This window comes from Ixodes scapularis, unplaced genomic scaffold (assembly GCF_016920785.2).
Source record: "Ixodes scapularis isolate PalLabHiFi unplaced genomic scaffold, ASM1692078v2 PGA_scaffold11__112_contigs__length_91849675, whole genome shotgun sequence".
NCBI classification, from domain to species: Eukaryota; Metazoa; Arthropoda; class Arachnida; order Ixodida; family Ixodidae; genus Ixodes; species Ixodes scapularis.
Window position 1 is genome coordinate 28,356,271 of NW_024609837.1, and position 21,917 is coordinate 28,378,187.

General features: G+C 45.6%; 1 protein-coding gene across 1 annotated transcript in view; it reads left to right on the forward strand.

Annotated features, from left to right (window-relative positions):
• Positions 1-268: 268 nt before the first annotated feature.
• LOC8052467 (peroxisomal multifunctional enzyme type 2) overlaps positions 269-21,917 on the forward strand; it is a 39,498-nt gene continuing 17,849 nt past the window's right edge. Inside the window, exons 1-22 of the mRNA XM_029988874.4 lie at positions 269-453; positions 3,079-3,132; positions 4,653-4,760; positions 4,883-4,942; positions 5,512-5,580; positions 5,665-5,749; positions 6,243-6,307; positions 6,393-6,515; positions 7,309-7,425; positions 7,628-7,690; positions 8,861-8,923; positions 8,991-9,131; positions 11,478-11,641; positions 12,718-12,841; positions 14,696-14,868; positions 14,955-15,024; positions 15,594-15,700; positions 15,757-15,843; positions 16,034-16,141; positions 17,750-17,882; positions 18,669-18,799; positions 19,420-19,536. Of these exons, the coding sequence (XP_029844734.2) occupies positions 402-453; positions 3,079-3,132; positions 4,653-4,760; positions 4,883-4,942; positions 5,512-5,580; positions 5,665-5,749; positions 6,243-6,307; positions 6,393-6,515; positions 7,309-7,425; positions 7,628-7,690; positions 8,861-8,923; positions 8,991-9,131; positions 11,478-11,641; positions 12,718-12,841; positions 14,696-14,868; positions 14,955-15,024; positions 15,594-15,700; positions 15,757-15,843; positions 16,034-16,141; positions 17,750-17,882; positions 18,669-18,799; positions 19,420-19,536 (2,214 nt within the window). The 5' untranslated portion in view covers positions 269-401. The remainder of the gene's footprint in view (positions 454-3,078; positions 3,133-4,652; positions 4,761-4,882; positions 4,943-5,511; positions 5,581-5,664; positions 5,750-6,242; positions 6,308-6,392; positions 6,516-7,308; positions 7,426-7,627; positions 7,691-8,860; positions 8,924-8,990; positions 9,132-11,477; positions 11,642-12,717; positions 12,842-14,695; positions 14,869-14,954; positions 15,025-15,593; positions 15,701-15,756; positions 15,844-16,033; positions 16,142-17,749; positions 17,883-18,668; positions 18,800-19,419; positions 19,537-21,917) is intronic.

The following is a 21,917-nucleotide window of genomic DNA, read 5'->3' on the forward strand; positions in this document are numbered from 1 at the left end:
CCCAACCTCAAATTATTTGTTTCCTTGCTGGGCCTTGTTGCTGGAGGTTAAAATTATAACTTTCTACCTCATTCAATAAACCAGCTGCAGAAATTTTTAACGAACATCTAATGTCTCTCTTTCCCACATTCTCAGGTTTCACGAACGTGCGAGACATTCACAGCCTCTGCGAGTCATGCACATCGTCTAGCAACAAAGTAACTTCTAGGTACACGCTAGGGAATTCTGTAGGGAAGTTGATCTAAATCCTGGGTACCTCTTTACTTCCTTCTCCAGCCTCCTCCCTAGCCCTATTTACATTTCTTGCTCGCTTGACCCAGGCGCCGACTGCAGCAAGTTGGTCGGCCGCTGTGAACGGGAGGTTCTGTCACTTCCTCCTGTATTTCTCGTTCGTCGTCGACATGGCGTTGAGGTTCGATGGAAAAGTTGTGCTCGTCACCGGCGCTGGCGGCGGTAAGCACACCGTTACTTTCTTCGTTCACGTTGACTTTGCCAAATATCCCGTATCTATCTGCGCAGCAGAATCTCACTTCGTTTTCCTTGTACTCATTAGAGGCGATCCACTGTTCGCTGGCGCGTTGCGCAAGGGGAAAAAAAAATAAATAAAGGACATAAAGATGCAATTTTATGCGGCAATATGTCATCCAAACTTTTCTCCGAGTCCTCTACTAACAGCTGACAAGTTTGACACGACTGATGGTAAATATCCCACTATGACACGCGCTGAAGTCCGATCTCTTTTCTTTTAAGCGTCTGTCTCTCATGCTCTCAATCACGTTATCGCAGTCGTTTTTGCCGAAAACATAATAAACTGAGCTCGAAACTGGTCGAATTTTCGCACTGGGCGCTTAGAGTCGTGGCGATTTAGAGGGCAATGGCCCGTGTAGGTTGACCTCGACACCACCAAAACTGGATGGACCGCAGCTAAGGTGATCGCCGGGCGATTAAAACAAATCTCCCCTGCCAAGTGCGCCTTTCCTGGCTTTTACAGCGTCATTATCATCTGATTACCAACTATTTTTAGTCGGGTTTAACAATGATAGTTAAGCATCGTAGATCCAAAATTCTCTTTTTTTTACCTCATCGTCTATGTAGGTGGGTAAGCTCGACGAAACCGGGAAACTGAGATGGTTTATCTTCAAGCCTTTGTTTTCAAGGTCTCTTCGTTTTTCCTTTTAAACTTCAAGTGTGTTTGCGCACCGAACGAGCAGCCTTAAGAACCAGCTTCCTTCAGCACCCTGTCTGCACGCCCGGGGAATTCTTTCTTCTCTACTTTTTTTTCTGTTTTCAATCCCTCGTCGTTGTAATGTGCATGATCATGGCCACGTAACTTGCATCTTTATTTGTGGTTTGTAAAGTCGGTCAAGTCACAACCTTCTCAATCACAGCACAACAAAATAGTAATATTTATTTTAGTTTGGGGGAGTTGTAGCCTCAAGCAGCCCATATCATGAAGGCTTGCTGCACCACATTTAATTATAATGCAAGGACATTATACAGCACACATCTATGGGTGCGCAACAGCTGGCTAACGATTAATTCTTAAGGCACATTACTTGAAGGCGTATCGGGCGAAATGCATCTTAAAAGATTAATTGCTTGTGAAAATATGCGGAGCGGTTTGCAATGATGTCAGAACTAATATTAAATAGCACACAAAACGTCGGCGGAAGAGAAAAGGACAGTAGAACGAAAGAGTGCTGTTCGTTCGCTCGAAACAGCACTCTTTCATTCTACTGTTCTTTTCTCTTCCGCCGACGTTTTGTGCGCTGTCTAATATTAGTGATGTACCAACAAGCTCAAATTACCATTTTACTATGTCAGAACGCCGAGCTCTTGTTGGCTGATCTAAGAAAATAGTAGGTAGACCTCAAGGCATCTAGCATTGATGTCTACCGACTATATTTCAATCGAGGCCAGTTAGAGCTGGCCGTCGTTCTGACGTCACCGCAACTTTTGCGCAAAAAAACAGACGACTTGCCCTTTGCACACAAAGTCAAAGTGGTCGTCTAATTCCCCTGCCACACACGGTAAAACTTAGTTCCATCACCTGACAGTAGGGGTGTGCCAATAGTGGTTTGAATCGAATAGCACAGCGTCATTCCTAGCTTCTGCACTGTTGAAAGAGCCGGCCGTCTTGGCTTTCCCATGCATTGTCAAAGCTACGAATGATGAAGCGCTATTCTATTCGAACCACTATTCGCACAACCCTACCTGACAGTGACCGATTGGCCAACAAGCACGTGCCTCTACTGGCGCAGTGCAGTGCACACGCAAGCAGGTGCGCTATCACCTTAACCAGAGCAGCCCCTATAGTGTACCACTGGGTAAAGATATGTGGAGAGCATGTCATCTGCTTCTTACACAGGTATTGCAAGGATATCAGAACGCCAAGCTCTTAATACCTAATCTTAAAAACAAAACAAAAAACAGTGGGTAGATTTTAATGCATTTTGCATTGAGGTCTACCCACCATCTTTTCAATCACAACCAATCAGAGCTAGTCATCGTTCTGATGTCCCTGCAACCCCTGCCCAAGAAGCAGACGGCTTGCTCTCCACATACCGTAGAATAACGCGCATCCGCCCATTCCACATTAAGCGCCTGTACCCAAATTTGTAGGATCTTAGGAAATATGCGCAGTACGTTTATGTGTAAAATTGATGACCAGACAAGCGCCCATCCCCAATTTTTTCGCAATTATCTCTAAATTTTGAGTGGGCGCTTGCCTGGTATTTTGCGGCAGCACTATGTGGCAGAAACGTCTATCACCGCATTAGATCACCTTTCATCTTGCTCGGAAATCGACCGACTTAATCTGATGGCATAACGACACTATTTAATTTGTGCATTCACACCTTGGTAATTGAGATATTTTTTACGGACTTTCGCAGAATTCCTTCTACCTTTGTTTGCCGAGTGTAAAACGATGGTTGACACGCGTTCCTTGCATTCTTATTGTGTAATCCACAGCTTCATACCCCGCACGTGGAGAGGCCCATTAATTATATTAAAAAAAAATAGTATTTCTAAGAAATCTAAATGTATCCACCACCTTTCCGTTCCTCCCTCCCCCAGGTCTAGGGCGGGACTATGCCCTGCTGTTTGCAGAGAGGGGAGCATCTGTTGTGGGCAAGTGAATCCTGCCTGTCCTTGATCCCCCGCAGATGCGGTTTGCGGGGACCTTGAAGCTGCACTCTTTTGGTCTCCCCTTCGACGGGGCCGTAGAGAACAATGAGCATTTTCCTCTTTCCTTTCCAAGTGCGACGTCATTAGCTTACAATTGGAGCTATTTGCTGACGCAGTCTCACTTCCTGGGATCAGATTGACAGTGCCCAGAGCCATTAGCTTGTGGCGGTTCTCATTTCATTGTCTCATCTTGGCTTGTTCACTGTCTCTGTGCAGGGAATTGATTGAACAGTTTCTATAAACAAAAGATTATAATGTCTGTCATCAAATCTCGGATTTTACTTTTTTTTCTTTTTCGATCGGTCGTGGAAATAATTACGAAACATTTGTTTTGATTGGCTTCCTTTTTTATCTTTCAGTTTTGTGCACAGTGCTTTGTAATCACAGTTTTTTCTCCTACTATTAACAGTAATTTCTTTTTAAACTAGTTATTAATTTGTGTTGTCAACTTTGATTCACATCTTCAAGCCAATGAACCCTGGAGCTAAGGCCAGTTTCTTGTGTGATACTGTTTGTGTGGTTGATTGCCAAGCATGGCAACATTTTTAGGATTTTTTTTATGCAGAAGGGACAAATGACATTGCAAAGCCAAGCACAAATACCAAAATTAAAAAAAAAAAAAGACTGTGTAGAAAGAAAATCTAAAGGTGCTCTAATTGTATTGCTATCATAACTTTCTTCATAGGTGTAAGATTTTTTAGTCCCCGTCCCCCTCCCCTGCTCTCCCCAAATTTGGGGATTTGAAAATTAGCTATAAAAAATAACAAGTTTTCTATACATCGTGTTTTTGCTGCATCACCTTCTGTGGGGTGAATAATAAGACAAACTTCATTAACATTTTTTTATTCCAATGAAAATAGGTGTTGGTGGGTTTTTGTACTTCTGTCATTCAGACTTTTCTTTGGTTTCTTTTGGAAAAGAAACTCCACTTTACTTTTTATCATACGTTGTGTTTTCTTGCCCCTCTTCTTTATGTATTCTTCAAATATGGGGAATTGTCAGTTGTAAATACAATTACGATGGCTCAGGCATTCGTTCAAACCAGTGGGAAGTTCTAGAGTTGAATCTAGCTACACACCACTGGTGCTGACTGTAATATGATGATACAAAACAATGGACCTTTTTCCAGTAAGCGTCTGCGCACGCGCACACCCTTTTCCCTTGACCTTGACCGCCCTTTCGCCATTCTTGGGGGGCACTGTTTTCTGGTGACACTAATATGTTCCTATGGGAGAAGGCGAGTCCGGTTGCCCTCCATTTGTAGTAGGCGGCGAAACCATAATGAGGCACTCCTTACTGGAAAAAGGTCCATGATTGGATTTGCTTCGACTGATCAATGTACCCTCAACAGATTTGCAGTATGTACACCACTGCCAGCTTGGCCTACCAAATACTCTCCAACCCCCCCCACTACAGTATGAACAATTATATTGTTGTGTGAATGACAATCTTTATAATTCCAGTCAATGACCTGGGCGGCTCACGGAGTGGGGAGGGTCAGTCCAGCTCCGCCGCCGACAAAGTTGTGGAAGAGATCAAGGCCAAAGGTGGCAAGGCAGTGGCTGACTACAGTAAGCTCATTCCGCAGAATCCCTTCGTCATTTATCCTGAAAAGTGACCTAGTAGTTCCAGCAGCTGCGTTAACTGTTTTCGTTCTTGCCCACAAGTGACGACTTTGTTGTTTCGTTTCCAGACTCGGTGGAAGAGGGCGACAAGGTCGTCAAGACCGCCATCGACAATTTTGGCCGGATCGGTAGGATTTCTTTTTTTGGCTTCCGCTCGGGTTTTCATAGTAACTCTTGCTCCTTCTGCACAAGGACCCACTTTGAAAAGTTTTGCTTTTTCTATATATCTGTCGGTTTGTCATTTGCACTGATTCAAAGCTTCTTTCTCAGTATAGACCCTCTCCGAAGTTGTGGAATTATGCATAGATTATGCGCAGCTGCCATTTGTTGGTCCCATCGCTTCCGGCGTGAAGCCCATGATTGGTTCCGAGTTTGTGTCGGGCACTGACACAACGCTCTTGTGGAATGAGTTTTTATCCGAGTACAGTCCAAATGCTGACAAAACGCTCTTGTCCAATGTGTGCTCACAGTGCATGACCAACTAATGTCAGCCGCACATAATCTATGCATCATTTTGAAATTTCAAAAAGGATCTATTGCTACTTGCAGTGCCCGCGCGACATACCATTTTTCTCGAAGTTGAATAATTTAGCCTCCACACCGAAAAGAACCCTCTTCCTGAATGGAACCGAAATTCGTTCTACCACGTGGTTATTCCTGAATGAGTGGCTCGAGATTTTTGCCACTCTCTTTGCAGACATCCTGGTAAACAATGCTGGCATCCTCAGGGACAAGGCCTTTGTCAACATGACGCCCGAAGAGTGGGGTCTGTATGCCTTTGTGTTGCCCCAACTTTCTGTTGGCAATGTATAAGCCGCACCGAGACTAACCCGCCCGCGTTGCGTTCCAGATTTGATCCACCGAGTGCACCTGCGAGGCTCATTTCTTGTCACCCGGGCTGCTTGGCCTTACTTCAGGAAACAGGGTTATGGAAAGTGAGTCCTTTGACTTATTTCTACTCGTTTGGCATCTTTCGTCGAGTTCTGTTACCAGCCACTGGAAGTGGGACTCCGCCAGGCAATGCAATGACACACTGAAAACGGTGCAAAAGGGCGGGACAAAGTCGAAAAAGAGAACCATGCAAAACAGGTGCTAACTTGTAAAAAGATGTTTATTGAAGCAATCCAACGTTGTTTATCGTATTTAGTCTATTTTGTGGGGTCCTATTTTACTTTCTCCCATTTGTTTGTGCTGCTTTCATTATGCCGATCAGTCGTCATCTAACCCAGCACTCCTCTGTTTCACTGTATGTGTGTTGCATGTGCCTTTGTTTGCCTCAGTCTGGTTCGTGCTCCTTAGTTCAATTACTCAAACTCCAGCAAGATGAGTGGGAAACCCGAGTTCCAACTTATATATTCCGGTTTCATTGCTTGCTTCATGTTGGAGCTCTCGAGTCCAGCTGTATTGTCCCTTGCGTTTGTTTCGCAGGGTAATAATGACCGCATCCGGGGCCGGCATTTTCGGCAACTTTGGACAAGCCAACTACGGCTCTGGTGAGTAGTCTGCGTGGAGCTTAGCACCGTGCCGTATTATGGTAGTCTTGCGGGAAGCCTCAATGTTGGTGTCGTTGATGTGCAGCCAAGCTGGGACTGCTGGGCCTGAGCAACACACTGGCCATCGAGGGAAAGAAATACAACATAAGTGTAAACACCATCGTGCCCCTTGCTGGTTCTCGACTCACCGAGGACGTCTTCCCGCCCGGTGAGGACCACTTCGTTCCAAACCGGTTTGGCCATGCCAAAAAGATGATGGTCTCATTAGACTTCAAAGCCTCTTGGACGCCGCAGAAAGTCCAAAGAATATAAGAACACTTTCTAAGCTACCGCCAAGTTGCACTTGGATTTAGGGAAGAGAACCTTCCCTAGATTCAGGCAGTCTAGGCATGGTTCTTTAAGCTTGAAAATGGCTGACTTGTCTAGGCTGGCAGGCTGCGGTAAGCACACAACTGGTCGCAAGCCATTGTAACAAGGTCTGCCGTCCCAATTTATAAAGTATGTACAACCTGGCTTTTATGGCGTGCTTTGAATGCTATCGGGCACATAGGAAAATACTTTACGAAGGACGGCCGAATCTGTTGACGCCCTGCTTTACAATATAAAAGGCAGTCACTACAGCAATTTTAAAGCGACCTAGCTGCTGTGTTTATTTTTCTTATGCATACAGTTTTGTATTTTATGTACACCTACCGAATGCAGTTGTTCCTTCCTGTTCTTAAAGCATTTGGCATCATGTCTTAAATTCATAGCAAACCTGATGTCAAAAGCACCAGGGGAACATTGTCATCTAATGTATTACGAATAACATGTGCGTGTTGTCAAAGTGGACTTCAAAGTGAAGGAATAAAAGCACAGAGGGGACATCACGCAGGCGACTATACTCTGCATTTTGGACCATGTTATTATATGTGTTCTACATTTAATAGCACACTTGTAGGAAAAAAAACTCTAGGGCAGATAGCAAAACTGTGTTGCCCGTTGTTTTATTTGCCTCACAGAGGTATTCCAGCAGCTTCAGCCAAGCTTTGTGAGTCCAGTCGTCGTGTGGCTCTGTCACGAGTCGTGTCCCGAGTCGGGAGGAGTCTTCGAAGCAGCCGGAGGATTTGTTGGCAGATGTGGGTATTTTCCCAGTTCACCTTTTACAGTTTTCCACCTTTTCGTTTGTTCACTTGGCCAATTTCTTGGAGAGGGGGGGGGAGGGCTGGATTCTTTTTAACGCAGCTTGGGAGGACCTAGACTCTTCCTAATCTAGATGTCTTGTCGCTATTTCCTTTCGATGCAAACATTGACCTGTGCTGTTTCTATGCTCCTTTGCAGACCAGTGGCATAGGTCAAAAGGAAAAGCATTCCTCAAGGGTGATACGATGACACCTGAGAAAGGTTGGTAGAATCTCTTATTCAGCTCTTGTCTAGCTTGGAGCCAAGCCAGCATGGCAAACAGCCAGCCTGTTTCAAAGGCTGGTTTATTGAATATTATGCTCTGCCAGAGCTAATAGTTGAGTTCTCTGGAGTGGTATTGTGAAACTTTTTCTCCATTCTGGCCAGACTTGACCAGTGGAGTTTCAATCTTATTCGAATGTAGTATTGGCAAGACTCAGTAGTGTGGTAAGCTCTCTGCAAGTGGCGAGAGCAAGTATGATACTTTGACGTGATTGGGTCATCTAACTTTTGCACGTCTGAGGCTCATTTAAAAGGTCTTATGTCGCTAACTAGAGTGTGATAAACGGACATAAGACATGCAGAATGAAAGTGTTTTAGAAGCCTAGTGATGCTGTGCACGACGCACATTTTCATAAGTCACCTTTGAATTTTGAGGTATCACTTAGCTATTTGGCAAAAAGTTCTCAACCATAGTTCCTTCCATGTCCAGAGGTATGCACAAGTGTCATGTTGGGGTAGCAGAGTCGGTAGCTGCAAGGCGAAATGATAACAGGTAAGAAAAGATGAGGGAAAGTAGAAGGGATGAAGAAACCAGCCACTGTCTCTTCTATTTGTCCTAATCTTTTTTGCGCCGTTATCATTTCGTCATGCGTCACCAACTCGTATACCGTAAAATCTTGAGAGATTGCACACCTAAAATCGAGAGAAAATGGGCGAAAATAAGGAGTGGGCTATTTTTCAGTGAGCAATCAAGAAAAGTTGAAAAAATGCCATTTTTAGATTATCCGTCTTTGTCAAACATGTTATCGCGGCAAGAGGCAATAATGCAAAGATGACTGTACTTCCCAGTCAGTGATGTTCGCTTATATCCTGCCATAGCTAACTAGACGCATTTACCCCAAGGTCATGATTTGTCCGAACACTATGATTACTAGGAGTGAGCTATCTTTTGGTGTTTAAAAGAAAATAGCAAATCAAGCCGAAAATAGGTGTGGGTTACCTTTCGAAGGGTGGGGCATCTCTGGATTTTATGGTAAGCTCCTACGCTTCTACGGTATTTGCAACTTCTGCTCAATGCATGTGTTTCTGAACTGCGTCAATCCGGAAGTCGATCCGTTATCTAAGCAGTGGCTGGAGTATGTCTTCAGAGAAATTTGTTGTCATTTACAGTGAGGGACAGCTGGGACCAGATCACAGACATGAAGGGAGCCCGTGCCATGGCCAGTGTCCATGGTGAGTGGGGTTCTTAGCTTGAGCCTTCTAGGCGCTTGTGCCTGGGGCTAATGGGAGCTCTCTGCAGACCAGACCAAGTCCCTGATCGAGGTGCTGTCTGGCCAAACGCCTCCCGACGAAGAAGCTTCGGCTCGGTCAGAGGCCGGGGCCCACGACCCTTCCTTGTTTACTTACAGCGCCGACACAGCCATCCTCTACGCCCTTTCAGGTGAGGCCATCATATGTTGTACTTGTAAAGAGTCTAAATAGTTTGTTCTTGGCTGACTAGATGATGCCACTGTACCTCCATCTTCTCACACTTTCTGTGCTTTTTGCTCTCTCTGTCTTGTGTTTTGTGTATGTTTCGCGTGGTCTGACGTCATCGTAGAATTTTATTCAGATGATGGTCATAATGAGACATGAGACATGTAGAGCGTGAAGCTCATAAAGCATGAGAAGATACCAAAACGGCTACTAATAATGTCTTTTGGGAAGATTGGGAAAAATCAATAGCTCATGAAGGAAGCAATGCAAGCATGTCTTCTTTTTTATTTTTTCGGCTTATCTTTAAGTAGAGAACGCAGTTTTGTATGAAACTTTTGATTACAGCAAGGTTAATCAATAATATGATTTTGGAGCAGATCTTGCTGATCTTGTTTCGCAATGCAGGGCTAACATGGTGAAGATTTCGGTAATTCACTGAACTCGTATTAGATTAGGGCTTATAGCACAGGGTGAGGCCTCATCAAGCTCTCTTTATTTTTCACAGAGATGAAATCTAGAAAATGTCATACCATACATTTGTACACATTAGTTATCGGTCTTCAAAAGAGCATTGAACCCAGAAAAAAAGAAACATACTTTTCCTACCTATTTCGGACAGACATGTCAAAATAAAAATTAAAAAAAAAAAAAAAAAAAATTTTTTTGTTTAGTATTTATGTTTGCAATATTAATTTTTCAATTTGCGGGTGAAACCGGAACTGTAATTCCGTGGGACGATGGCAATAGCATTCGTACTCAACTATATTCCGTTCCCCCTTATTTTGAAACTAGAAGCTCCGCCTACAGCGCGAGCTCGGTCGCTTCCACACTGCTTTGGTTGCATGTGTCTGCGCATTCACCCTTGTGTTAGCAAGGGCAGAGAGCTCGTGCTGAAGGCAGAGCGTCTAGTCTTAGTTTAAGGGTGAACAAAGTATAGTGTGCACTGTGAGGTCCAGCAAACTCGGAGTGCACACAAGTTGGGTACAAACGCTATCATCATTATCCGACGAAAGTACAAATTCGGTTTCGCCTGCAGATCGAAAAATTCTTATTGTAACAAATATTGGGCAAAGCTTTTTTTTTTTCTTTTCGACAAACATTTATTTTAAAATATGCCTGTCCTCCCAAATAGAAAAAAAATTTTTTTTTTCCTAGGACAGTTTTATTAAAGTTATTTTGTGGTTACTTTAATTTTTTTTATCACTTATTAGCACTGTTTACTAGAAACAGCTGGCATGCTTGAAATCCTTGCTTGCAAGCTTTTTTGTTTACTTATACAGTCACCGACCAGTTTTTTATACTCGGAGGGGACCTTGAAATTGTCCGAAAAATCAAGCGGTCCGAAAAATGGGTTTCAGCCAAAATATCAAATTTCCGTGCATATTCCGCTGCGTATTGGCCACTTGCCACTTGCTTGATGTCAATTTTAAGTTCTCGTGCAACTTCCGCTTTATATTGTTCACTTTTCACTCGTTTGTTTATCTGTTTGATCACGGTGCTGCGCTTTGTCGGCGCCTTTGTTGGCACAAACAGCGAAGTTGAAGTTAGCGCCACATGACACTTTTTGTAGATAATGTTTAGTCCTTCAACCTCGCTTCAATACTAAGCCTATCGGCAAAAAACCTTCGCGCTCGAAGACCACAAGAACAGGAGGCGGCCGCTCTTTTCGCCGTCGGACTCGAAAAACACTGACCGCAAAGACAACTGGAAGAGCCATAAGAATGGGCAGACGGCGACCATGTTGGCTATAGCGGAACCGGAAAACTCGACTATAGCCTCAACCCAGCTTGCTTATTGCGTAGGACGTGGTATAGAGGCTACAGGGCAAAATCAAAACAGCTAAAATGACAGTGACTGCACTCGCAGCGCTATTGCGGCGGCTGTTTTGTGGCTGTAAACTGAGGAAATCGTGCAAATTATGTCAGAAATATCGGATGATAAGCTGTATGGCGTCCGAAATTTCGGTCAACATTATACATTAACCCTCTGGAGTGAGTGACGGTTCGGCGAAAACGTCCGAATAATCGGACGTGTCCCAAAAATCGGCGCCCCAAAAATTCGTCGGCGACTGTAGTACGTAGTTATTTTTTGGGGCAATGTCTGAGTAGGAACTACTACTTCCACCTAACATAGTTAGTTTCTTACTTGAGCTTCATCAATATTTTAAACATTTTGTATAGGCTACAGCAATTAACAGTTGGCATGCGTGCAAGAGGTATAATTTCTTGCAGTGTGTTTTAATTGAGAAAATAACTCCGGGCAAGCCTACCGCTCTGTTAATGTAAGTGCTTGCACCGACGGGGCCTCGCAGTGGGAGTGTCGACCGAGGAGAAGGACCACCTGCGGTTCCTCTTCGAGGGCAGCGAGGGCTTCAGCGTGCTGCCCTCCTTCGGCGTGCTGCCCGCCATGGCCGCCGTCTTTGGCTCCCCCGCGTTGCACCAGGAGACGCAGAGGTTGAACGTGGACCCCACCAGGGTGAGCTTGACCGACGCCTCGCGGAGCGTCACATTCTCACGGAGTTTGAGCCTTCTGTGATGCATAGTTTATTAACCCGGGCCGAAAACGTGGCTCTCTTTGCCCGGGAACTCCCTGTACTTTTACTCCTTGGTGCTGAATGGCACGAGCATCGATGGAGCGTCAAAATGAAACCTTTAGATGAGTCCTGTGAGCTCGAAATTGTGCAAACCCTCTTCTATTCTGGTTATGCAGAAAGATAGATGCCAATGGACCATTTGCGATAGCGAATATGGTCCAAGGGTTAATTTATTAGTTGAAAGAATATTATTGGTTTTGAAGTCGGAACTGGTTAGAGTGAAAGGTTTTGAGTAGTGGCAGATGTAGGATGATATCAGGCAAAGTAATTTGCAGCCTTAAGGTTCTCCCTGTCAGTGTCATGAACAACATGACCCTAAGCTGGGATGCTCCTAATAGATCTATTGCTAAATTTCCAAAGCATCAAGGAGAATGCAGCGATTGGTGTGGCATGCTCCGCACGTGCTGGCCTCAGCAATAGTAACTTCTCTAAAACAGATGTGTTAAAGAAATTGCATCTCGCTTTATTTCGATTATTTACTTTGGATCTTTTATATGGGGAAGGCATGCACGTGGGGTGCGTGGAACACCAATCTCTGCATCCTCCTTGATGCTTGGATAATTTAACAATAGGTTTATTAGTGTGTTCTCAGCTTAATGTCTTGGAACTCCAGGGTTCAAACAGGAGTGTCCTGACTAGGAGTCTTGTCTGGAGTTTCCTTGTCTAGAGAGCTCCAGACTAGAATGCACTAAGCTACTGTGCCCAAATCAGACTAACGAACTAGGGGCATCTAAAACTAGCAGTCAAAAGAGGAGTGTCCCATTTGAGGGTAGCTCATTCGAGAGTGTTCACAATTTGAGGGTGTCCCATACTGTGACCCATTTTAGGGTGTCCCAAATTACAATGTTCCAGACTTAGTGTCCCAAACAGATAATGTGAAACACCGTGTCTAAATAGCGCTCCAACCAGCATGCCCAGAATGGAGCGTTCCAAACCGAAATGTCTGCTCCTAAAACAGATGCTGCACGGGGAGCAGTACCTGGAGCTGTTCCGTCCCATCCCTCCATCCGGAGTGCTGAAGACGGATGTGCGAGTTGTCGATGTCCTTGACAAGGGGTCTGGCGCTCTGCTGATTGCCGACGGTAAGTGTTCGCTTCGCTCCTGCGTGGCATCGGACAGGCTAGAAGTGGACAAACACAGCGCCGTGTCTGACCACTACCCTCACCTGCGTTACCAATTTGCAGTCCTTTTTACCATGTCCATTTGATGATGCTTTACCATATACCCAAATGCATGAATCGCCATGGTTCTTTTACTTTCTGAAGACAATATGGTAGTCTGCATATTTTTTATTAATCATACAATTGTACCTCAGTAAAAATGTAGTTAAAGAAGACACACAATGATTAATAAGTGTGAAAGGAAGGGATTAGAAATGGGCTGAAAAATACAAGACTGACTAGCTTTTTGGTGACGTAATGGGGCAGGAAACTGTCAAGTGAATCAAGCCGAGTAATGCCCAAGGGCGATTCGAGAAATACAGTCGAACCTCGATATAACGAACTTCAATGTAACGAAATCCTCGATTTAACGAAGTATTTTATTTTTCATAATTTCTTGCCCATAGACCCCATGTATTTTTAGTCCCTATATAACGAAGTCTATTTTGCTGCTATTTCAATATAACGAAGCGCCATTGCCATAAAAGGCAATAAATAAATCAACTCTAAAAAAAATACTTCGGAAAAAAATTGTGGTTAAAAAAAAAATTATGCGCAAACGCGAGCGCTTGATAGGTTACATCACGGGGACAGGCCTTCCAACGTTCCTAGACTGCCCGAGGATGCGGCGCCGGTAGCGCCGGCGAGGCATGCGACAAAGCGGATTCCGCGAGGCTGGCCAGAAAATGCCGAGCAAAAAGTTAACACGGCATAACAGCATCACCACTGACATTCACTGATCATCATAGTCCACTGTACCGCGGGTAGCGCGGGAGCCAACTTCAGCGGGGGAGCGACGTGATGGCGCGACCGCGCGACCGCACGGGCAGTGCCATCTAGGAGAAGACCGAAGAGACCGATTATCGTCTTGCGAGCGTGATGTAAAGCAAAGGCGCAAGCACACTGTGGGTGCTGTGGGCGCAAGGGGGCAAGTAAACTGTGCGGTCAAGAGTGCTGTGTAGGCGTGTAGGTTGGAAACATTGGCACCGCCTAAACTAAACAGCTTTATTTTTTAACCGGGCGGTTCACTCACAACGCTTGCTGCCATAAGGAAACGTAAAGTTCTTTCTTTGGATGAGAAAGCAAACGTTTTGGACGCCATCCTGAAGAAACTGCCGAGATCACGAGCACTCGGGAAGTGCTCGACGCAATGGACGTTTTGAGGAGGGACACGGCGTCGCATGGGCAGCAAGATGCCGTGCAAGCGCTCTGGGCGCTCGAACGCCGTTTGACGCCGCCGACGCCGCTGCTACTGTCGGACAAGGCGCAAGCAAAACTCGCGGACTACTTTGCCCCTAAATAAATGTCATTTTCGGTGAGTTTTCATACCCGTAAAATGTTTCGGAATTTTTTTTTTTTTTTCGCATGCTAAAGCCAAATTTCGATTTAGCGAAATTTCAATGTAACGAAGTAAATTGCGAATTTTACCGACTTCGTTACATCGAGGTTCAACTGTACTTTTAAAGCAACCTGGACCAATTTGAAGGTTATTTTAGTCAACAAGCTAAGGAGCATACCCAAGCAAATGCGAAGCGTGCGAACGGCCCAGTATATTGTTTTTCAAATCGCAAATGACGAAAGTCAGCAGTAGCTTCCAAATTTGTCAACTTATCTGTACTGCCCTCCCTTCAAATCATTGCTTACCTCAGTTCATCTTGAGCAGTGCATGTACCCCCAAAGCTGTTAGCTTACTCCAGTATGGGTCAAGCTAACTCTTTGCAGACGATACTAGCATTCTCCAATGCATTGACCTTGAGACTACTGTCGTTGCCACAGCCGACACCTTTGACGAACACGGGGAGCGCCTGCTGTACACCCAGTGGTCCGTGTTCTTCGTCGGAAGCGGAAACTTTGGGGGCAAACGAAGCACGGATAAGGCTCGGCCATTGCCTGCCATGCCCAGCCGGAAGCCAGATGCTGTGGCCGTGGAGAAGACCTCTGTGGACCAGGTAAGTGCAATCTAAAAGGGGGCCCCACAGGCGATCCCCCTCACTCTTTTCGTTTGCTAATCTTTCCTTTCATTCTTCCCTCGAAGGCTGCGCTGTACCGGCTATGCGGCGACAAGAACCCTCTGCACATCGACCCCAGTTTCTCTGCTGCGGGAGGCGAGTCGTTTTGCTTCCTTTCCAGTATGGCGCCTGTAACGTATCTCCAACTGGTTATGTCTACCGCGTCCAAAAAAAAGTTCCTTGATTCCCGCCCGGCGACGCATAAAAAAGGGTCACGCTGTTGCCAGCCGTGGTCCCGGCAATGTCGCAGCAAGAATGCCGGTTCTGCTGCAGGTTGCTCTCCAGCTTTAAAATTTATGGAAGCTTTGGCAGCTCGGAGTTAGGAGTTAGGATGTCGCGGTGACGCCGACACTCGCAATCTTTCACACTTTCTTCTGCAACTTCCATACCCAACCGCCAGGACCGCAACATCCAGCAGCACGATGCTCCTGCTTTTGCGACATCTTTTTTTGCCACGTCGGAACCGCTTTTGTAGTGCAAGCAATACGGGACGCTAAACTCGCCTGTCGGGGATGCGTTCCAAGCACCATACTTTCCGTGTTTTTTTTGGTTTTTTTTTTGACGCACTGATCCGGTTGTGAGGGTGCACCAAAATAACCGTCTGGGTGCACCAAAACGGCCGTCTGTGACCCTCGACGTCAATGTCCCTCTTGCCACGTGCGTAGGTTTCCCGAAGCCCATCCTGCACGGCCTGTGCTCCTTCGGCTACGCCACCCGGCACGTGTTGAGGCAGTACGCGGGCAACGACGTCCGCCGCTTCAAGTCCATCCAGGTGCGCGACGGGCGGGCTGGCCCTCTGTTTCTGCTGGACGCTTGTTCCTCTTTCAGGCGAGGTTCACCGGTCCCGTGGTTCCGGGGCAGTCCATCCGCACCGAGATGTGGAAGGAAGGAAACCGGGTGCTCTTCCAATGCTCGGTGGGTACATTTCGGTGTCGTATCGTGTTGATCGACTCGTGTTAACGAGCCCGCGAGCGATCGGTCAAAATCGATTGGGTTCGTGACGAGGCATGCGAGAGTGGGCTAATTGTCAAAAATGAGTAGCCCTAAACATTGACCAGGGTTTAGGACTGGTGTGGAAGTTGACGACGTTTCGTCCCAACAACAGGTGCCCGAGTCCAAGAAGCAGATCATCTCTGGAGGCTGCGTCGAACTCCACGAGGCCGTCCCTGCCAGTCCCGCCGCGTCTCCGGAGCCCATGCCTGCCGTCGATGACGTGAGTGGCAGAAGGATTCGTGGCCGCGATCTGCGAGCAGATGCGCCTTCCATGACGGGCCATTCTTGAACGTACACAAGCGGGAGGAACTCAGAATTATGAGATGGTTTTTGCCGAAACTTGTTCTTACGAAGGATTTGTACGGGTCCTTTGAAGTTCTTCAACATCTAGAAATCGCCGAGTACTGCTTTGTATTCTCATCACATTCTCGTAGCTTGCTGCATGCTGGGTTCTTTGTAGTCAGTGACAGGTGGAGAGTTCGGGGGAAGCTCCTCCCAACTCTTCCCAGTTTAGCAGAGCAAACGTTAAAGAGGAGGGGACCTCCTCTCCAGCGTTCGCTCCGCTAAAATGGAAAAGGTGGGAGGAGTTTCTCCTGAACTTTTCACCTGTCACCGATAACAGTTATTTCACAATCTAATTTGTTGCACGTTTGTTTATCAGTCAGCAAAAAGTCTGTCTTAAGTGCACATACCAGAGCACGTTGGATAAACTATAGTTTACGCAGAAAGAATAGAAACACTGAAATGTGCGAGGTACAGACACTCGCAGTTCTTTCAATTTTGTTCAAAGTTGAACCGCGAGTTCACTCACAGTTCAAATTTTAAGAGAGCTCCGAATGTCCGTCCCTCGTCCATTTCAGTGTTTTTATTCTTTCTCTGTGAACTAAAGTCAGTTTTCCCCCAAAATTGCGTGTTGGTCTCTGCTGTAGAGGGGCAATTTTCATGGTATGCATTACGACTGCTGAGCTCGGGTTTTTGAAGAAGGAGTAATGTTTACACGAGTGTACACTGGAAACAGCACCTATTGAAACCAGATTGTGTATTAATTGAACTCGTGATTTCTTAGACACTATTTCAATCTTCTGCAATGCAGAAGATTTCTTTTTTTAAATTTGCCCTTTCTCCAACCTCAAGGGAAAAAACAAACGGAACAGAACGTATGTCTGCCCCAGGGCCGTTTATCCTGAAAAGTATGGCAGTCTTTCTAGATGTCAACATTCTCACAACCACAAACGAAAGTCTGGCAACAAGGAAATTGTTTGTTTTCACCGCAGCCTTGCGTTGCCTCGACGGATGAGGATACGTGACCGTCCCTCGATAACATAACCCGTCGTATTGTGTTATTGCGAGGTCTGCTTGTTCTAACGGGCCACACGCTCTGCCCATTGGCCAAACTTTCTCGGTGTAAATTGCTCTGGTCTTCCTAAATTTGAGTCTGTAGATTAGCTCATGGGTTATCAAACTGGGTTCCTAGGAACTTGAGGTTACCCAGGGTGCCCTTGGGTTCCACTATATTTCCTTGTCCGTCCTTGCCTCTAAGTAAATCGTATTTCTGGACTGAGCACCGTTTTAGCAGGCCTGAGCCGCCCACTGGTGCATAACTATTGGCCAAACAGTTCGTCCCAATCTGCATTATTGTTTACAATGTTCTGTGGTGCTTTACTCGATCGGTGCTGGGACCTGAAGGGATTTCTCGGTTGTCATTCGAGGCAGCTGGGAATTTCTCGAGATCTAGAAGTTTGAGGGCCCCCTGGGCTCATCTTGAAAATGAAATTTCGGTATAAAGCACGTGGATCAGTGTTGGATTTACTGGTGGGGCGTCCCGCAGGTGGAGCTGAAGACGGACCTGGTGTTTGCGGGCATGGCCGCCCGTGTGGAGGATATGCCTCACCTTGCATCCAAGGTCAAGGCCGTCTACGAGTACAACATCTTGGTCAAGGGCAAGCCTGCCGCCGTCTGGAGTGAGTGACCTAATGGCGCTGGCCGCCCCCTCTTACCTACCGGCCTCCACTTCAGTGACTCCGAGTGCTCAAGAGGAAACTGTTATGTTTGTGTTACTCGGGCAAAAGTTTTGTGCGAGTTTATTCAGCTTACATAGTTTCATGTCAAGCTGTTTCATACAGACCCGGTTTGCGAGCGACCAGACTTGCCTCAAATACAGTCATCCTTGCAACTAGAAACGTTGCTTTTATGTCTTGCCCACTTTTTGCAAGCTTTTTTTGTGCCAACCGTATGGTCATAAGGAATGCAGTACTGCTCAGGGGCACTTTGGACTGTTAGCTCGCTCGCCGTTGGCATCCACCTTTATATCAGTTCTGCAGCTTTACAGTGCCGTCCTTGGTTGAACTGCCAACAAAAGCAGCAGGTCACTTTGCTGGTGGGGCAATTAGTGCAAACACAACATCCACATTTTTTTTTTCGCATTTCATTAATACAGTTAGGTGTCTAATGCCAAATACTGGCATAGGGCAGTAGGGCCACCACATGCCCTGCCTGCTTTCCCATTCTCGAACCTAACGGGTGCCCATGCCCATCTTTTCATGATTATCTTGAACTTTTGGGTGGGTGCAATTGCTCAATATTTTGTACTGTAGCTTCAATGACTGCCTTTCAGCTGGGGAAATAAAACAAAGTGACCCGGGGGCTACTTGTTTGTGCTAAATGTCTCTTTGTGATTCTCTGTGTGTTTCGTCTCTCTTGTTTTCTTACGAAACCTGTGTGACTAATGTGTGCTGACCTGTTCCCAGCCTTGGACCTGAAGAACGAGCAGGGGGCGGTGTACAAGGGCAGCCCCAAGACCGGGAAAGCCAACTGCATCATCACCATAGAAGACGACGACATGTTCAATATGGCCGTAGGACAGCTTGACCCACAGAGGGTGAGTTTTCATTTTTAATGCGTTAGGATTAAATCGCTCGTTTTTATGAAAACCCTGCGGTGTCTTTCGTTTGTCAGCGCCGGGAAGAGAGGAAGGAGGGAGATAGGGTTACTCGTGCGACGCTCCTATTCCTTCGAAACGCTGACGTCAGCACACATCAACTTCTCTCCGGCGCTGACAAACTGACAGACACCACCGGGTTTTCGTTAAAGCCACGTGCACAGTTGGTGCGGTGCCAGAGTGGAGGGGTGCCGCGCAACACCTCCTGGATAACATAGTCGTAATGCTAATTAGAAATGATTAGAAATGAGTGCTGCGTCAGCGCTCGGCTTTGAATCAAGTTTGAGTTGAACGTTGACGCAATCGCCATGTCCTTGTGGTTTTCTTTTGAGTGCCATTGGCTACCAACTTCTGTCTATATGATAAGAGATCATCGTATCCGGACTTCTTGTAATGCCGCTGTAGTATAATACTTGAATCAAAAGTTTTGCCACTCAATTTCAGAGCAAACCGTTATTTCCATTGGAAATGCTTATTCCTAGACTCTCGGAAATAGGGACGATTTTCCCGCAGGGAATGCTGCTGGTTCATTCTTTGACTGTCAATGTCACTTTTCCCAGGCCTTCATGACAGGCAGGCTCAAGGTGAAGGGAAACCTGATGCTGATGCAGAAGCTGAGGGAACTGCTGAAGCCGCCAAGTGACCCCGCCCCTCCCAAACAGCCTGCCCAACCAGCGGTAAGAACCACTCAAACCAAAGGCGAAGGGAAAGCTGGGATTGCCATTAGGGAATAAATTGAAATGACCAACAGGGAAAAGAGGGAAACACTTGTGTTGCCAACAGGAAAAACTGGGATTGCCTACAGGGCAGTCATATGGAGATGCTTGGGATTGCCAACTAGGGAAGTGGAGACAAGCTAGGATTTTCAAGCAGAGAAAACTGGCAAAAGCTGAAATTGACTGGGAAATTTAGTGAGCCTAGTGTGCTTGGCGATGCCATATCATGTACAGGGCAAATGCATTGCGGGAGATGTTGCAGATGGTAGCACGTTTCAACCTCTAAATGATGGCTGTTGCAACCTGTGCTTCACCAAAACCTTCAAAAACACTTACCTATGTCTGCTTGAGAATATTGCGTATACCCCTAAAAGATTTACAAGCTTTTTTTCAATGCAAAAATAAACTGCATTGCCCAACGCTCATTCTCCACCCAAATGTAGCACTAGCGTCTGAACCAGTTGCCAAAATTTCAGCACGAACCATTATCTTTAATGTTGTGCGAATATTCTAAATTTTGAATAGTAGTTTCGAATAATATGCTATTCGATATTTGCTTCAAGATGAACTGCGATATTCCTATTTTTCGAGGTTTTGATTGCGGCGGCTTAGCCCCATTGAGCGCGCTTCTTTCCGAGCACGGGTGCACTGCAAGGATGCAACACCCACAGAAGTGGGTTCCGCGAGTGTCGCTTCTCCACAATGCGCCGGTGCTCGGTAAGAACCGCACTTAGCAGCGCAACCCGCCGGAATCAACACTTGGAAAAGTATGAATATCGTAATTACGTGCTTGGGAGAAAAGTACACTTTCAGAGCGGGATGATGCATGCACGCACCTGGTGTATTTAAAAAGAAACAAAAACTTTGTGAGCGTTGATGTGTACATTGCAGTAAAATTTTCAAAATTAAATGGTGGCTGTTATGTAAGGGCATATGAAGAGGGAGCTTCTGGTAAACCTCGAAATGACGTGCCAATGTTTCACGAGGAGACCTAGCTTCTGGAGGGTACCATATTTACTGGCATAACGAGCACATTTTGTTTCTTGAAAAATTTACACATATTTAAGGGGTGCATTCATTTTTCAGGGTAAAATTTTTGTCTTTGCACTTATCGCACAAATGTAATTTTAGGTGCCAATATGACACAGCAGGGTACTGCAACATGTCTCCACTGACGTAGGCTGGTCATGGGAGCACCACAGTAACCATGCTCTATTAATTGCAAACCTCTTTTAGGGCACTTTCGGCGTGCCTTTTGCCGAAGGAAAAGTGTCTTAGGAAGCTCACTCAGCACAGAGAGCGACGCGGCTGTCCTTAGGCCTAACCGCTTTTACGATTTCACTGTCTGAAAGCGGACTACAAACGACGGCGTGTTTCATGGCATCAATGCATCCAGCATCCAATCTCTTATCGTATAGGGCAAGGCATGTCTGGGGCTGGGCAATTCCTCGAACCGAATCCTCGGTACGTGCGCCGCTCGGTTTTACTATTGATCACTTCCGCAACTATGCACTTGAAGCCATTTTGAGAGCATGTATTGCTATGCTTGGCTTGGCTGGACTTGGCCTATGTCGCTTGGCAGCAAATGAAAATCGGCTTGATGGGCTTGGTGGCGAGCTGAGTTGGATGCAGTTTGAGACTGGCGGAGCCAAAGATTGGAGGTGCGTTCATTACGCAAGGAAAAAAAAAAGTCCAACAGTTGATGCCCGTTAGGGGGGTTGCATTCATTATGCAAGTAAATATGGTATATGTTAGGCAGAGATTCCCTAACAACTTGCATTTATAATTTGGGATTCTTTTTTTTTTTTATTCGAGATTTAAGAAATAATTTTTGGATATAGCAAGATTTGTAAATCCACTCAATTAGATATAGCTGGGCATCTCTATTGATTTAATTGTATGTAAAATACATTATTTACTTGCCATTCTATGCCATTGAACTTTCTGAGGTCACAATTCATAAATACATAATTAGATTAAATTTAGCTTATAAATGAACAAGTAGAAGCTTGGGAACAACCCTTCTGAGTTCAGATGGGTTTTCATATAAGCATGGTGCAACAGTAGTAAAAGGTTTCGAGAAAATAACCGACATTCAAATAAAATACATTCGGCCAAAGCCACTATTCGCTTTGAATTCGCTTCGGACTAAAAATGCACGATGTTCACACATGACTACTTTGAAATACCAAGCGTTTGCCACTTCCACAATAATTGCCCACCCCTGAATCTTGTAACATTCGGAAAATACACGAAAGACAAATCTTTACAAATTGTTGACCTAAGAAGCACCCATTCCCCAGTTTTACATGATTATTAAAATTCCGAGTGGGCGCTTGCTT